Source organism: Cornus florida, unplaced genomic scaffold (genome assembly GCF_030987335.1).
Source record: "Cornus florida cultivar Cherokee Brave unplaced genomic scaffold, ASM3098733v1 CherokeeBrave_3.0.0_Hap2_Chr09, whole genome shotgun sequence".
Taxonomy (NCBI): Eukaryota; Viridiplantae; Streptophyta; class Magnoliopsida; order Cornales; family Cornaceae; genus Cornus; species Cornus florida.
The window spans coordinates 33,900,224-33,912,497 of record NW_026775579.1 but is presented as its reverse complement, the minus strand read 5'-3'; the positions used below and the strand labels follow the sequence as shown (position 1 = coordinate 33,912,497).

The 12,274-nt window shown below is 34.3% G+C and overlaps 1 protein-coding gene across 5 annotated transcripts; it reads right to left on the bottom strand.

Annotated features, from left to right (window-relative positions):
- Positions 1 to 620: 620 nt before the first annotated feature.
- On the bottom strand, positions 621 to 11,597 carry LOC132273657 (uncharacterized). 5 transcript variants are annotated; one of them, XM_059774645.1, is made up of 6 exons: positions 11,235 to 11,597; positions 9,453 to 10,665; positions 9,055 to 9,343; positions 5,537 to 5,619; positions 2,783 to 2,880; positions 621 to 2,687 (listed from the first exon to the last, which is right to left on the bottom strand). In XM_059774645.1, exons 2-5 carry the CDS (start codon positions 10,530 to 10,532, stop codon positions 2,806 to 2,808), a joined length of 1,527 nt encoding a protein of 508 aa, XP_059630628.1. In that variant the 5' UTR covers positions 10,533 to 10,665; positions 11,235 to 11,597; the 3' UTR covers positions 621 to 2,687; positions 2,783 to 2,805. The 5 variants fall into 5 exon arrangements, with proteins under 5 accessions (XP_059630628.1, XP_059630627.1, XP_059630626.1 ...); XM_059774644.1 differs by having other exon boundaries at positions 621 to 2,880; positions 9,453 to 10,668; XM_059774643.1 differs by having other exon boundaries at positions 621 to 2,880.
- Positions 11,598 to 12,274: the final 677 nt, after the last annotated feature.

Below are 12,274 nucleotides of genomic sequence, written 5' to 3'. Positions count from 1 at the left end.
TCTACAATAAGTGAGAACATTCACTTTAGAGGAAAGTTCAAAAGGTTTAGTCAGACATTTGATGTAAGTATTCAATCTGTTTATTGAATTATGCATCATCTTTTATTTATCTTTGCATAAAACTTGTCTCTGTGTGATGAATCAAGATTCGTGATTGCAAATCCCTTAAAAGTTTTAAAAACTTGCACGTTTCCCAACAGAGGATCCATGAAATCGAAATGACTTTGATAATAATATCTAAGATTGAGAAAATAGAAGAAGAAATAAGTTGAATGGTAGATAATAGAGATGTGTTAGATGTGATGAGTGATGGTAGGAGTTGGAGTATTTATAAAGATTTTAAAATTTTTAATTATTTTTTTTTTTAATAAAGTTAAATTTTTTTGAATTTTTAAACTTTTTTTTTAAAATTATAGCCGTTAAGGCTCTGTTTGTGTCAGCCAAACAGTGCCTTAACGGCCAAATATAGTATTTGTGGTACACATTTAAAATTTAAAGCAAATTTTTTTTATTTAAAAAAAACCAAATTTTAAGGAAAAAAAGAAAAAAAAAAAGAAGGTTTTTTAATTTATTTTTGGCCCAAAATTTTCTTTTTTTGGACAAATAATGTCTAAACAATATATTTTTTATTTAATGAATTTTATTTTTATTTTTTCAAAAAAAAGGGCTCTAAATAACCTATTTTTAGGTTTTTTTTTAAAAAAATTTCTACCAAACAGTGCCTTGGCACTGTTTCAGTCATTGTGCGCAACCGTTGGAGGAAAAAACAAAAAAGGCAACAAAAAACGACGCCGTTTTGCAACAAAAAAAAAAAAAAAATTCACCTATCGGGGGCGTCTCACTGAATACCGCGAGCCGGCCCATGAGCAAAATTGAGCCCCATCATTTTTGGCTAGGCCGTTGCACGCCCAAAGGCCCTTTTGCTCTCAAAAAATGGACTTTGAAGAGCCCGCAGCCGTTGCTCTTAGTGCAAATGATGGTTGTGTGTAGTCATGTAATGACCCCCATCTTTTCTAAAAAAGAATTGTTAGCACAACCACTTTTGGCCCATCCATTACCTGTTTCATCATTCTTGTTTTCAACTTAAAAGATGAGAGTTGAAAACAAATGCGTGTAGGCAAGCAACATGTTATGTTAGCGTTGCTTTTCTAATTTTAATATTTTGAATGCATACAGTGATTGTCACGGAGTTGTTTATTTTCAGATTGTGTTATTGACATTATACTGTTGCTTTTCTACTTTTTATTTTTATTTTTTTATTTTTTTTATTTGTTTTTATAATCATATTTTTTGTATTAGCTATTTTTTGTTTCTTCAATTTGTTTTTATTAACATATATTTTTGTCATCATCATTGAATAGCCTGAAGAAAAAAAAAAAAAAAAAAAAATCAATAGAGAGACCAAAACCTCTTGTTGCATATGACGTTGCTCATCATTTTTCAAAAATCGATTGATCGTTTTTTTTTTTACATTTCCTTGTCAAATAATTATCATTGTCCGAATAGAAATAGTTAGACTAATGAATAGGTAAGAGAGAGACTGCATTATCAATGACTAAAATAAAAACTTTGATTTTCATTTAAAAATATTTTTAGAAGCCAAACACCAAAAGATATTTTCTGTAAAATATTTTCAGAACCTTTACCAAACACCATAAAATCAAAATAGAGAAAACATATTACGTGAAAAAGTTTTTTATAAATAATATTCTCCAAGGATGATATTTTATGTCGAAACAAATGAAAGCTGAGAAAATAAATTCAGGTTGGACCGGTCAAAGTTGATTTAAGCTTTGACTCCAGTAGTTGCAGGAGGATTGAGTTCTCTTGAATATGGAGATGACCTAGCAAAGCAAAATGGTTCATAGGCCTGCCATTGAATGCATTCTACCCAACAATTTTGTTGAAATAATGGACTCAACCCACCATTTTGGCTGAAAATGGCGAGCATGAATAGTGCTGTTTACCGTCACTTAAGTCACAGAATCTCACCGTCTTACTCTCACTCTCACATTCTGAATGCATTCCCGCGCTCTCACACTGTACGTGCTCACTCGCATTTTATTTTGTGTGATTTAAATTTTACTCTTTTTACTCTCCCATTCTCAAATTCGCTCTCGCTCACACTTTATGTGATGTAACAACCACAACCCCACACAAATACAAATACAAAAAAAAAAAAATGAAAATGAGACTAGTATGAAGTGATTTTGATTGAAAATTATATTGCAAGAAGGTTAAAATTCTATCTATGAATGCAATACATCATAGATAATGAGGAAAAAGAAAGCGTTACTTTGGAGATATATAAACACAACTAAGAAAATCACATGAATATAACCTTTTTTTTTTTTTCTTTTTTTCCTATCTTCTTCCCCACCAATCCTCAAGCCCTAGACTAGGTTGGTCACACAAGCCAACTCCAAAGTAGAAGGGTAACTTTCAAATAGTTGAGGAAGTTAGTTGCATAACCAAAGAATATCGGTCAAGTGACATTTTTACACCATCAGAAATTTGTCGAAGGCAAAGCCATACTCATACTCGCACAGTGTCAAATGCATATGAAAACACACATTAAATGTTCATAAACTATACATAGCCACTGGATTTTGATACATAACTTCAGTGGTTTGTGCCTACCAAGAAGGTTGCAGTGGCGCAAAAAGAACGTTGTCAATCACTCCATACTTCGCAAAGATCAAATTGTCAATTTATCTACTGTCAGTTGCTCCTGTCATAATATTGAGACAACAGCAAACAGCATTTGAGGCAGAATACTTACCAAAGTAGAGGCAGAATACACTTCTAGCGATTTCCTGGCATCACCTCCAAACACGAGCTGTCTAACCAAGGTCGGAATGCACCTTCATGGGTCAAATTCTGAATATATCATGAGCATCAGAACATGCTACTAGTATTTTTAAGTAGTTAACAACAATATTAAAGAAGATGAGAACAAAATATCAAATACTAGTTTGCTAATTATTAACATATTTCAATGATTCTGGAAAAATATTAGTGCATTATCCCGTGTAATCTGCCTACAAGGGGTGCTGAGAGGAAAAGACCAGAGATGAATATAACTTTTGGTATAATTTCACGCTATCAGACTTGAATCTAATACCTCAATCTTGTCAGTCCAAGCTTTTTCATTGCAAATTTAACATCTAAAATTCCATTGTAGCCCTATCCTAAAATTTTAGACATTCTAATTACATCAATTAACTAACCTTGTTCAAGTGAGTTGAAATTGATGCAACATCCTACCATTTGTTCATTATTTTGTGCGGGGAACTTCGGAAGTAGTACATATTGGTAATAGAAGGCCAAAAAGTTAATTAAAGTACTGATACTCTTCAAGAGAGGAGGAGGGGGGGACAAATGGTATGATACAGTAACTTCAGTACTAAAGGGAGCTTCTTGCTTTGTGCTGAAGAAATGTCGAGTTCAAAACAAATCTAATTAACAGTGAATCCAGCTGGAGAGATGGATGAAATGACACATATGTATTGGATGTAGGGTGAGAAGACTACCTTCATCATATCTTCATTGACTACTCTCCTTGGGAAAAAGGTGGACCGTGTGATTGAGAAATGTAAAAAGGAGATTTAATTCAGAAAAGGTTCAACTTTCCAAAAGGTTCTGTACTCTTAACAGGGCAGGATTAAATTGTTCAACTTTCTGGGAGGTTCAATATGTGGTTTCTAGTTGTTCTAAAATGGTCTTACTAAAAGTTATGAAGTTCCTGATTTGGAATCCTAGCAATATTGGAATGAGAAGATGTCCACTATAGCCTACAAATACTATCTGTTTCTTATCCCTATATTCGCGTTTTGATTTTGCAATTCTAATCACAGTTACATCCCTGTCATTGTTCATCCCAAAAACCTAATTCCACATCCCTGTCCTCTTTCCTTTAGGACTTTTATTAAACACCCAAAACCTGAAACAAAAATGCTGTCTAAAATTTTTGCCAACTCTTCACCCAAAATTTTACAATAAAAACAATGCCAACAAAGCACTTTTAGTCTAAAACCCAAAAAAACTTTCTCCCACCCTTTTATATTCTTACCTCACGAGTCGACAAAATTTGTCAACCACAAAGTCAACTATAACCAGCAATTTTGAGTTTTCAAAGTATTGTCTGAGATCATTTCCAAAAACAATTATTTAAAATAAGAAAAATATTTTTACAGTAACATAAACGTGATGTAATTAGGTCAAAGGGGATGGAAACTAACAATCAGAGTGTTACTGCACAGTCAACATTTTTAGAACATCAATGCATGAACCATCGCTAGATCCTGAGAGTTGTGACTTCTGATTTAAAAACAAAACCACCTTTGATAAGAGCATTGATTGCGTCATCAATAATATTCCAAAGGATCAAATAACAATAAGTAGGCAGAATGTTATTTGTTGGATTTTACTTCAATTTTATTTTTTCCCCTTTTGTTGGAAGATAACAGAGGGTGTCTCCACTCCCTTCGGGAGCAGGACTACCCTTTGAATACCCATAATGTTATGTCTTCTGCTTCAAAGTTCTTGAGTTTTCTTTTCAATAGTTTCCCTTATTCATTTCCAATTAACTTTTTTATGGATCATAAAGGAGTAAAAAATGTAGATTGATGTTAGTTTCCAACTTTCCTACTTCAAATAACCCTCCTTGTAAACACAGTAATCGGGAGTTGTTAATCAAAATATTTTGACTTCTACTTACTTCTCAAAATAATGATTTCTAATATATTTAAGAACTTATATACCATTCTAACACTAGTGTGGGGGTTAGGGATTTGAACTCTGACCAAAGTCATGGACTAAGTTCGGATCAAAGAGGATTCAAGGGCCAGTGGTTCAAAATTAATGGTTTTTTAAGTCAACCAGCACAGATATTATATAGGTAGATATAGGGAAAAAAAGAAAAAGAAAAGTAGTACCAGTTAATAAAATTTAAGATTTTAGTAAACAGAGGTTTCAAATTTTGGTTTTAATTGGAAATGAGTAATTTTATATTTCTGCAACAATAGCAACTCAAGAGGCTTATATTAGAAGTGAACCATGAAAGGACAGAAACTTCTTAGTGTTGTCTTCGCCACACAACCACGAAAAATTATTAAGCAATGAAGGTGGTATACAACACAGAAACTTGTACTATTTCAGTAAGATACATAGCATATGATCAGCAAATTCAAGCTTAACACTACCGCCACTTATAAAGAGAAGGAGTCGGAGTGGGGGAAATAAATGGGCATACATTCTAGAAGAATGGGAACTAATAATTATAGTTTACATATAAAGTATTTAAATTTTCTCACATGCTACAGAAATTGATATTTACAGAACCATAAATATTACTTTGTTCTTTGAATTATAAATAGTGTTTAAAGTTTGTCTACGACCTATTCCACAACCAACCAACTCACTTCAATAAGTTTTCTTTTCAATGGGTTGAATGACAATGTATTATGTGGCTATATCATGTGACAAACCAAAAGCTAAACAAATCAAGAAGTGCACAAGCAAACAGGATACTCACCTGCATCCAAAAGAAAAAACCACGTAAGAGATTCAGCTCTTTATGTCTATCAAATCGGGCTTCATCAATCTTACTTTTGAGGTCTGCATGATTTAAGAAAAATAATATAAAAAATTAGAAGGAATTTCCAAAAGTTTCTCACAAATAGAAATTTGACTCGAGTTGGATCTGAACTGAAACAAAAACAAAAGTAGTAGGAGAATCATGCACAAATAGTTTCTGAGGGATAATGTCAAGCAGTCAGAGTATCTAACCCAGAGCAGAACAAAAACTTAGCATTTAAATGACATGCAAGAGAGAGATTTGAGAGTAACATGGAAGAAAAACATAGAAAATTTATAAAAGGAGGGAGATCTCATTGGAAAAGAGATAAATGTGAGTCTGTGGCAAGCCAAAGCAGTAATGGGCAGATGAAATGTAGATTTTGATACCCAGTAATTAAACTATTAAGTAATAATTGAATCTCCAGTTAATATACAAGGGTAAATATCACACTTTATCAATTAGATTTATGGACAACTATTGCCTCTAGAAATTATTAAAACCAAAGCACAAATACTTGCCTAAACAGATTTGCAAATGACTGGAGCCTATAAAAATAAATATGCAATGTAATATTGCAGACAAAAGCCATATAATTTGTTATTCAAAATTGAAACTCTAGAACTGAATACAGATATATTTGCAGCTGTGCTTACAAAATCTTTGTTGTGGGTAAAACAATCCTCATATTCCCATTAAGTAATGGACCTTCAAAATTCATAGAGAGATCGTGGAATGTATTGGATTTATGTAAATATGAACCCTAGAAAGGAGCATGAGAAATTAGTCACTTTGAGTAAATGCCATGATTAATAGACTTGTGCTTCAAATGTTACTGGTCTGTATAATGGTTTGTCATTGTTATCAGGTTCATTTATTATTAGCTATTTTTCTGTTTGATAAGTTATAATCAGATACTTCTACAAAGATCTTAAAGGTTCTTTCCATCAAGTATGCCAAAACCCAGCCATTGGACTGCTACTTGTTCTCATGTCAATCAATGAAATTCAGGTACAGATTAAACAACTTCAGATGAAGATTCCCCTTTTCTTCAGAAGTAAGACTTATGTCCCAACCGTAACATGAATGCCTCCCCCTTTGAGGGAGGATAGAAAGAGCAGTCAGGTGATTGTGACATTGAGTATTTTACAGAAATTGTTTTGACGAGAGGTTTCGCATCCTATTCGACAATCAAGAGAGAGAGAGAGAGAGGCAAAGTAAAACATCAATTGGTTCTGTTTATTTATCTTTTCAGAGGCTAATCTAACTATACACTCAACATACAATAATATAAGAATGCATGTTTATCCAAATCAGAAATTTGCAGTCCTCCTTGTTAGTCAGAATAGGAAACGAGGAAAAAAAAATCGCCTTATCCACACAACAGAATATGAGAATGAGTTATCTAGTGCAAGCATGACAACATCCCCACAATGGAGAGAGACAACAAACATGAAATTGAATGTAATAAAATAAGTAGGCAATTTCCAATTAGAACAGGTATAAACATTTGGAAGGGGAGGGGGAAATGGATGAAGCAGAAAGGATAGGTAAATGCTATTTAAAGATGTTTGCCATTTCTTGTGTTCATCTAAGAAAAAGTATCCTGGTGCTTGAAAGTTGAAACCATTGTCTTTGACCAAAAAGCTATTACCAATACTTGCCTTATCTATGAGGGGTGTTGGGCAGGGAAGATGGCAAACAAACCTGACCTTTTGTACAATGACTGCTGTCAGAGATTCAGACTAAAAACCACATCCTCATAGTTATCCACCCAAAATTTTACCATTGCACCAAGTAATAATCAACATCCGTTGCCCATGGCATAATGGAATTTAAACTACCATACTATAGTTTGTAGTGGGTAAAGAAAACTGGGAAAATATTGAAGCCATAATAATCACAAGATATAACATCATTACACGATTTGGGTCATTATAAGACAATTTTATGTTCACTCTTCAGAAAAGCTGAAGCTCAGTTCAAGTCAGGAATAGGGGTTGCTAGAAGGTAAGGAAGCACATTCTAATTCTAAATACATGCAAAGTAACAATAACAATAGAAGTTATTGAGTGACTAGGAATTTTGAAATCATTAGAATTTTTCAGCACTATGAGTAACCAAGAATCAAAAAGTTCATGGTGCTTTAGGAAAACACAAGGCAAGTTAAGAAAGGAATAAGATAGATGGTAACTACCAAAAACAAGGAATAACGTATTGAAAATTTCATAATTCTGATAAACAACATCCTACTTAAAATTGTGGACATTCCGTAGAGTCGATTGAAAAGGAAGTTCTCCTAAGGCCATTGGGTGAATGGCACCCAAGTCTTTGGGTGCAAAAGATTTAAAGGAAGGCCCTAGTCCATACCTGTTAAGGATTAGTTCAATGATTCCTGCGCTACTAGCTTCTGAAGTAGACAATTTGACAAAGGCTGAGGTGGTACTAATGATAGAGGAAAGTTGCGCTTTCCTTGACAAGAAGGACAACAATAAGAAATCCAATAGTTCCATTTTCATTCGTCTTTAGAGACTACTAGCAATAGCTATGATCATTTATTTTAGGATTTGGTTTCTTTTACGTTGCTTCCTATCTAAATCTACCAGTTTCAACACAATTTCAGGATTGAAGGTCTATCAAGCCTTTCTTGCTTGCACTTTAGGGACTTGACTTCTGAGTTTTTACCAATGATTGAAGAAAGAATAAGCTTTTCCAATGCCTCCCTGCTTTAGAGGGACTTTTCATAATGGATTTCGTACCCCAAGGGATTAGACTTATGATTCGAAGACCAAGTCAGAGACTACTGGACCGTGGATTCCTACTTCCCAAAATGGGGAATATTGGCTAGGCTCGCCAAGTACTAAAAGGCTGGAGCCTGCCCACTCAACTCTTTGATTCTGCCATTCTATGAGTCACTTTCTATCTTGCTCAGGGGTCTGTCTAGAGGACTCTTTCTCCTAAGGACACTTGCCCAGTAGATAAAATAGCAAGCCTTGGCTCTCACGCAAAGAAAAAAATTATTCACTGAATCTATAAAATATAATATATAGTGGCAGAATTCTATATAATATAATATATAGTCATATAGTGGCAGAACATTTAGAGACTTGGAATAGTTTCTCTCTCAATCATTTGAAGACCAATGATCCATCTTCGTTTCGAGCAGATTTCTTCATCAAAAGCTGGCAACATGAGCCCCTCACCCAGAGATTTGGTAGGAAGGTGGAATAGAGTTTGAAAACAACTTCGTAAATGAAAGAATATATCTGTTAGCATTTAGTTAAAATATCTACTCTTGAGCAGCTAATGTCCAAACTGTACAATCAGGAAAAAACAATTATAAAAGAACATATTAGTTTCTAAGTTTAAAGTGTTGTCAAAGTTGCATCATACCATTGTTGTGGTGATACTCAAAATAGAAGAAACATAAAATGACTTCAATGGCAAAGAAAAAGGGTACGTGGCATTCAACTTACCATCATAGTGATCAAGATATGATTTGCCGATATTACTTGCTTGGTAAAATAGTGGTCCCGAACAATGCGAGTCTAAATTACGTTGCACTGGCTTTCTCGTCTTTAGTGATCGCGAAGGACGCAATTCTAAATTACGTTGCACTGGCTTTCTCACCTTTATATTATGCAAAAGCAGTTCATACTCTTCCTGGTCATAAGGTCTTCCAAGAATACCCACAACCTTCTCCCTAAACTGAGATTTGTTACTTTCACTTGAATTTCCCAGGCACTGCCAATTGTCACCCTCCAACTAAACAAATGCAACACAACGAAACAATACAACAAACCAATGTAAACAAATTTCAAAAGCATAGATAAGTCAAAAAATTCTAGAAGATACAGCAGAGGAGGATACATACAGATGAATAGAACATTCTTGAAGCTACAAATGGATGCTTTGATGGAGTACTACCTATCTCTAATATTTCTACATCAGAGGAACTATCAATATCGTCTTCTTCATATTTTACCCTCTTTCCATTCTCAGTCACGAAAACAAGACAATCACCTTCCAGTTCGATACAATTCAGGAATACTTGGTAGCATTCATCCACCACACCATTTTCCAAACTTTTGGGGAATTCCATCTTATCTTTCCCAAGAATGCTCCTCGAAGTCTTTTGAGTTTGAATCTTGTCTTTGCTCAGAACAACGCTCACATCTTTACAAGCTCCTATATTCTCTCTATTCGAACAATCCCCTGATTTCCTTGCACTTTGCAGCTCAAGCTCGTTATCCAGCTCACACTCCTTTTCATATCTTATTAATAAAGACCTCCCGTTCGTCATAGTTACCTCCAGTTCATATGAATCCCCATCCCTTAAATTCTCCAAGAACATCTTATAGTCAGGGTCCATGTCTTCTTCATCACAGACATCATCATCATCACTTTCCCTGACAGAGTCGACTGATTCTCTATAATTCAAATACGACACGTAATCCTCATCAATATCATCTCCCAATTGATTCTCTTCTAATGTTCTCTTTAATGTACTACGAGAAGTATTTAGGTCGGAATTTCCAGTACCAAGTCGCCTTCTCTTCAATCGCCTGGCTAGTCTTTCATCACCCAATTGATTCTCTTCCAATGTTCTCTCTAACGTACGACTAGAAGTATTTAGCTCAGAATTTCCAGTACCAAGCTGCTTTCTCTTCAATCGCCTCGCTAGTCTTTCATCACCCAATTGATTCTCCTCCAATGTTCTCTCTAATGTACGACTAGAAGTATTTAGCTCGGAATTTCCACTACCAAGCTGCTTTCTCTTCAATCGCCTTGCTAGTCTTTCATCACCCAATTGATTCTCTTCCAATGTTCTCTCTAATGTACTACTAGAAGTATTGAGCTCCGAATTTCCAGTACCAAGCCGTTTTCTCTTCAATCGCCTCGCTAGTCTTTCATCATTAACAAATTCGGAATTACCCACATAAACAAGTTCCATATTAGCCCAGAATCCAACTTAGTCACCTTAAACTCCAAACTTCCTTTTTCTTTTTTTCTTTTTTTTTTTCCCCTTGTTGCCCCAATACAACTACTCTTTCAGATAAACAAACCCCAATGAACAGAAATTATTTCTGCTAAAAAAAGGAAAAATAAATAAACTGAAGTTAGATAACGAATCATGGAGTTTTAAGCCACATGCAGAGATCAAATGTACAATAATTAAGCAATCTTGAACTATTCCACAAACCTAAGTTTATATCAAAACATAAATAAATAAAAACTTTGTTTTTTTAGTAAGACAGACTCACAAACCCATAATTGCAGCTTATTGCCCTCAACCTTTCACTTGAAAGGCAGAGAAAATGCTTACAAGATACATACAGGCCTATACATACATCGTAGATGTGTAACAATAATAATTGAGTAATGATACACATTGAAGACTGTTATGCACGATCGCACTCTCTCTCTCTTAAATTCATTCTCTCGCCTCGATTCCCCTCTATTGCAATTTCAGTTTCTACCATATATTCTTTGCCTATTACGGATCTTTCTCTATCTCCAAATCAGTAAAATGTTGAAAGAGAAAGATCTTTCGAGTGATGTGTTATCGTCCAAAATCAAAGAGCACAATTAGGGCATATATATATATATCAAATATTAAATTTGTAAACTCATCACAGTCTATACAAATCCTCACCTTTCAAAAAGTGATACGGACATTGTGAGATGCATAAACATATCAACTATTACGATCTATTTTCACCTGCAGAAAAATAAACGGAAGCGAAGGAGCTTGCTGCAATTTCAACCAAAACCTACAATATCTGGGAATTCTGGCTCCAGAGAGCTTAATTTGGGTTATATATGTGATTATTTCAGGCCGTTTTGACACACACACACAGTGAATTCAGTTGTCAAAGGAACGAGAACAATAGATGGATAATTGGACATGTTCTAAATAGGGTAAACAAAAAAAAACTCCCGGGTATTGCAAGAAACCCCTGGACTACCAAAAATAAATCCCTAAACTATTGTTTTGTTGCATTTTACCCCATTGGCTCACCAACAAAAAGCAAAAGACCGACCATTTGACTCTTGCTATAAAACGATGCAGTTTTTATTTTCCCCCTCCTACTTCTTGTCTTTATGAACGATGCAGTTTTGAACTTTAGCTTATGACGTGGCTAGAAATATCTTAATAACTAATGGGAGTGTGACAATTTGTGATACCCTTGATTTCGGAATACGAATTGATCAGGTGTACGGAATCGAGAATACGAATTGATCAGGCGTACGAAATCGAGAGATATCAAAACAATGAATATTTTATAAGGAACATAGATTTTAAAAAGATAAATAATAAAAAAAAAAAAATGTTGAAGGGAAAACTAATTAATATATAAATAAATAATAAATCCTCTAAATTAATTCATTAATTCCAAAGATAAATAATCCTTTAAAGAATAATCCGCAAATTCCTAAATATAATTAATTCTTCAAAATACAACTCGGAATCCTCAATGTGGACCTTTAATAAAAATTTCATAAGCGAAATAAATATTAGTGTCTAAAACTGAATAAATAAACATGAAGTACAATCCTACATCGACGACACCAGAAGAGTAATGAAGATAAGTCTTTGACCTGTGCGAGCAACCTCTAAGCTTGCTACTGACGAGGACTAGAAAAGAGATAACAAAGGTGGGTCAAAACCCACGAACAAGTCATTTTTACGAC

Bases quoted from the DNA above. Each gene is read 5' to 3' on its own strand.
- LOC132273657 (XM_059774644.1), bottom strand. From the start codon at position 10,532: ATGGAACTTGTTTATGTGGGTAATTCCGAATTTGTTAATGATGAAAGA. The intron at 9,344-9,452 runs GTATGTATCCTC...GCATTTGTTTAG, and splicing joins CAAGAATGTTCTATTCATCT to TTGGAGGGTGACAATTGGCA. The intron at 2,881-5,536 runs GTGAGTATCCTG...TGATATATTCAG, and splicing joins GTTTTTTCTTTTGGATGCAG to AATTTGACCCATGAAGGTGC.